This window comes from Montipora capricornis, chromosome 3 (genome assembly GCF_036669925.1).
Source record: "Montipora capricornis isolate CH-2021 chromosome 3, ASM3666992v2, whole genome shotgun sequence".
Classification (NCBI taxonomy): domain Eukaryota; kingdom Metazoa; phylum Cnidaria; class Anthozoa; order Scleractinia; family Acroporidae; genus Montipora; species Montipora capricornis.
Genome location: NC_090885.1, coordinates 55,457,958 through 55,462,957, shown reverse-complemented (window position 1 = coordinate 55,462,957; position 5,000 = coordinate 55,457,958). Strand labels below are relative to the sequence as shown.

The 5,000-nt window shown below is 37.8% G+C and overlaps 1 protein-coding gene across 1 annotated transcript in view; it reads left to right on the top strand.

The window, feature by feature from the left end:
• Nucleotides 1–4,626: 4,626 nt before the first annotated feature.
• LOC138042194 (uncharacterized) overlaps nucleotides 4,627–5,000 on the top strand; it is an 833-nt gene continuing 459 nt past the window's right edge. Inside the window, exon 1 of the mRNA XM_068888001.1 lies at nucleotides 4,627–5,000. This exon is cut by the window's right edge and continues 459 nt beyond it. Within this exon, the coding sequence (XP_068744102.1) occupies nucleotides 4,627–5,000 (374 nt within the window).

Sequence of the window (5,000 nt, the reverse complement as noted above, 5' to 3'; positions counted from 1 at the left end):
TTGGGCATTCTAAATTTCCCAGTTCCTCAGTTATCGAGTTCCGTAAGTATAAAACTTAAAAATGGATTGCTTTAAAATCAGAAAAGAACCAATTCACCGTTGCTGTTGAGAAAAGTGTATGCCAGGCAAAACAAGTTGCATCTCGGTAGCCTGAAAGTTAAGAAAAACTTTGCCTGTTTTTAAATTAACAAATACACCAATACATCACTAACGTTTCATGTTTAACCGGAGAATTAGGGAAGCAGATGTTTGAAGGTGTAATAGCTGTTGAGTATTTTTCCGGCCTCAATTATCGAGTTCCATAAGTATAAAACTTAAAAATGGATTGCTTTAAAATCAGAAAAGAACCAATTCACCGTTGCTGTTGAGAAAAGTGTATGCCAAGAAAAACAAGTTGCATCTCGGTAGCCTGAAAGTTAACTGACAAAATAATTTGCCTGTGTTTAAATTAACAAATACACCAATACCTCACTAACGTTTCATGTTTAACCGGAGAATTAGGGAAGCAGATGTTCGAAGGTGTAATATCTGTTGAGTTTTAGTCCTCAGTTATCGAGTTCCATAAGTATAAAACTTAAAAATGGATTGCTTTAAAATCAGAAAAGAACCAATTCACCGTTGCTGTTGAGAAAAGTGTATGCCAAGCAAAACAAGTTGCATCTCGGTAGCCTGAAAGTTAACTGACAAAATAATTTGCCTGTGTTTAAATTAACAAATACACCAATACCTCACTAACGTTTCATGTTTAACCGGAGAATTAGGGAAGCAGATGTTCGAAGGTGTAATAGCTGTTGAGTTTTGTTCCTCAGTTATCGAGTTCCATAAGTATAAAACTTAAAAATGGTTTGCTTTAAAATCAGAAAAGAACCAATTCACCGTTGCTGTTGAGAAAAGTGTATGCCAAGCAAAACAAGTTGCATCTCGGTAGCCTGGAAGTTAACTGACAAATAATTTGCCTGTGTTTAAATTAACAAATACACCAATACCTCACTAACGTTTCATGTTTAACCGGAGAATTAGGGAAGCAGATGTTCGAAGGTGTAATAGCTGTTGAGTTTTATTCCTCAGTTATCGAGTTCCATAAGTATAAAACTTAAAAATGGTTTGCTTTAAAATCAGAAAAGAACCAATTCACCGTTGCTGTTGAGAAAAGTGTATGCCAAGCAAAACAAGTTGCATCTCGGTAGCCTGAAAGTTAACTGACAAAATAATTTGCCTGTGTTTAAATTAACAAATACACCAATACCTCACTAACGTTTCATGTTTAACCGGAGAATTAGGGAAGCAGATGTTCGAAGGTGTAATAGCTGTTGAGTTTTGTTCCTCAGTTATCGAGTTCCATAAGTATAAAACTTAAAAATGGTTTGCTTTAAAATCAGAAAAGAACCAATTCACCGTTGCTGTTGAGAAAAGTGTATGCCAAGCAAAACAAGTTGCATCTCGGTAGCCTGAAAGTTAACTGACAAAATAATTTGCCTGTGTTTAAATTAACAAATACACCAATACCTCACTAACGTTTCATGTTTAACCGGAGAATTAGGGAAGCAGATGTTCGAAGGTGTAATAGCTGTTGAGTTTTGTTCCTCAGTTATCGAGTTCCATAAGTATAAAACTTAAAAATGGTTTGCTTTAAAATCAGAAAAGAACCAATTCACCGTTGCTGTTGAGAAAAGTGTATGCCAAGCAAAACAAGTTGCATCTCGGTAGCCTGAAAGTTAACTGACAAATAATTTGCCTGTGTTTAAATTAACAAATACACCAATACCTCACTAACGTTTCATGTTTAACCGGAGAATTAGGGAAGCAGATGTTCGAAGGTGTAATAGCTGTTGAGTTTTATTCCTCAGTTATCGAGTTCCATAAGTATAAAACTTAAAAATGGATTGCTTTAAAATCAGAAAAGAACCAATTCACTGTTGCTGTTGAGAAAAGTGTATGACAGGCAAAACAAGTGCATCTCGGTAGCCTGAAAGTTAAGAAATAATTTGCCTGTGTTTAAATTCAACAAATACACCAATACATCACTAACGTTTCATGTTTAACCTGAGAATTAGGAAAGCAGACGTTCGAAGGTGTACTAGCTGTTGAGTTTTATTCCTCAGTTATCGAGTTCCATAAGTATAAAACTTAAAAATGGTTTGCTTTAAAATCAGAAAAGAACCAATTCACCGTTGCTGTTGAGAAAAGTGTATGCCAAGCAAAACAAGTTGCATCTCGGTAGCCTGAAAGTTAACTGACAAAATAATTTGCCTGTGTTTAGGGACCGATTGTTAATTACCTCCCGGGGGGGACTGAACCCTCCAAAAAAATTTGGAGGTAAAAATTATACCTTCCCCCCCTTCCCAATTTTTAATTGAAAAAAGGAACCCCCCCTCCTGAGGAGGCCATAATTCTCTCCGTCCTTACTTTATAGACAGATTTTCATCTTTTTTTATTTAAGGACGTTCGCGCCAATTGTTTCTGCGCATCGTTACTGCGCACGCAAATGCACAAGCCACGTCATACACGAGCGCGCGCGCTAAGTAATAAAATGAGAACTGATAGGGCAAAAGGCCATTGCTATAGCTTTGCCTGGATTTAACGGTCTTGGACGTTCAGTGACCCCTATTTTTCTTTCCAGAAACGGATTTTATTTACAATTATCTCCACGTTGTCCAAAAATGAACAAAAAATCAATGTGGGAAGTTCAAAAAATTTCAAGATTTCTGTTCACGGGACATCAAATCCTGCCATCTTGCGGCTGCAAGGCGCGTGAAACTGTGGTCGCTAAATGCGAACTTGATCTTTAAGGGAACCTCACCAGTTGACTAAATTCACTTAATAAGTCCACTTAAACAATATTTGGCAGAGAAGATTTCACTTCAAAGATTTAATTGCAATATATTTGGGTTTACAGACACTGGCCTTATTCGATAACGAAGCCCTATTTTGTCACATTTTGGGTGTTTATCCGGACATGTTTTCTCCAAAACGAAGTCGGTGACCCCCCCATTATTTTTTACATTTCTGACATAACTAACTCATCATCTTACAGTGGTAAAAGTTTCAGAAGAAAATCAATGTTGAAAAAATTTCGCGCGAAAGTCCATAATATCTCGTTTATCTGTTCTCACGTTTTACATCCCAGGCTTTGTAGAGTGGCATCTCGGTAGCCTGAAAGTTAAGATATAATTTGCATGTGTTTAAATTAACAAATAAATAAAGAGAATAAAGAAATAATTTTCCATTTTTTAATTGCATGATGCTGGCCGTTGTAAACCGTGTTTTAGAAAATATTTCAGATTGATTTATTGTGCCTCTGGACTATTTTGACACGTCACTAAAAATTAATTTAAAGTAATTTGAGATATTTGTCGTCGTTAAAAACTTTATGACGAAGTCGGCCCAACAAATGTGTCGAGATTAACACCTCTCTCTCCCTTTCTCTTGCTCTGCCTTGTTAGTGTGAGTCTTGTTACAACTCCCACTGAGATTTTGGTAATTTTTTTTTTACGTTAACAGCGGGGACCCACATTCCTGACCCAAGTTAAGCTCCTCATGAAAGATAACTAATTGCGATCACATCACAAATCAGTAAAATGTCAGTTTCCACTGAATTTGTTTTAACCTAAAAGACAAGTTTTTTTTCGACGACAAATTTATCTTTAAGGTTTTCACTGTTACTACCCTAAAACAGGCTCTAAGGCAGCAAATAGGCCGGGGAAAAGTCGACAGGTGAGGCAAGCCGACTGCAAAGTCATTTCTCCATCTTGCTTACCGGCTGCACTATTGCACAGTCTTAAAAGCGGCGGTAGGTTAAAGCGTGAATTTTAATGTCTTAGGTCAAGAAGTACGCATTGAAGGTTTGCTGCTGATGATCTTTTTATTGCACATGTAAGCTGCTATTAAAACTTTATTCCCCGAGATTTCGACATTCCCCGTTTTCAAAATTTCTATTGTAAAAAAATTGTAGAAAACCTTTAAATTTCTTTATCTCGCTTTTTCTATCTTGCATTTCTAGTTTGTTATCTCGCATTTAAAGTTTTTTTCCTCCACCCGGGATTATCTCGCATGTCCCCTACAGGCTTCCGTACTTTCTCTCGCATGTCCCCTACCGTATCAGAGCCCTTTCGGTTTGAGCAGTGTTTCTTTTATCGCAGTGGTGCCAGATTTGGTTGCAATAGTTAAACATTTTAATACGATAGTATAAATGCGTGATATAGCGATTCCTAAGTCTTAAGTGGTAAGATTTTCTTCAATCTGTTCAGAGCACAAATCTGAGCACTTACTTCGCGCCAAATACTGATCATCAAATATGATCATCAAATTTAAACTTGTCGTCCAGCACAACCGCCAGCCAAGAGGCTAGTCTTTTCAGTGGTTTTAAAATCAATATCAGCTAATTTAAGCCCTCCATAGACGAGCCAAGTTGTTATCGTTAACTGTGTACAGACGACAACCTTCAAGTTGTCGTCGATGTAATTAAAAGGGAACTTAAGCATCGACAACGAAATCGACGACGACGATGTTTGCGAACCGCGGTGGACTGGGTATAGGGTTTCGGTTTCAGCGGGAAAAACAAAGTTTAAGCATTCTAACCTCGGACCGTCGACGGATTTTTCGCTGGTGTACCCATTTCTCGTCATCATGGCATTTAGAGACGTTCGCAATCTTCTTCTTTTAAGCCATAACGATGGAACGATCAATGACGAAGAATTTCTTGTTCTTGACGACCTCTACGTTTGCAAAAATGCAGACTTTCCATACGACTCATACACGCCTTTTGATCTAGAAGAACTCGACGAATCTGAGTGTTTGGCGGAATTTGGCTTCCGAAAGCGAGATATTCCACGGCTGTACAATGTTTTACAAATTCCTGACACTCTTACCTGTAACCAGCGCTCGGTGTGCGATGGAGTTGAAGGCCTTTGTATGCTACTTAAGCGCTTGTCATATCCATGCAGATATGGAGATATGATGTTCGTTCGATTTGTGAAACCCGTGCCAGTGCTCAGCATGGT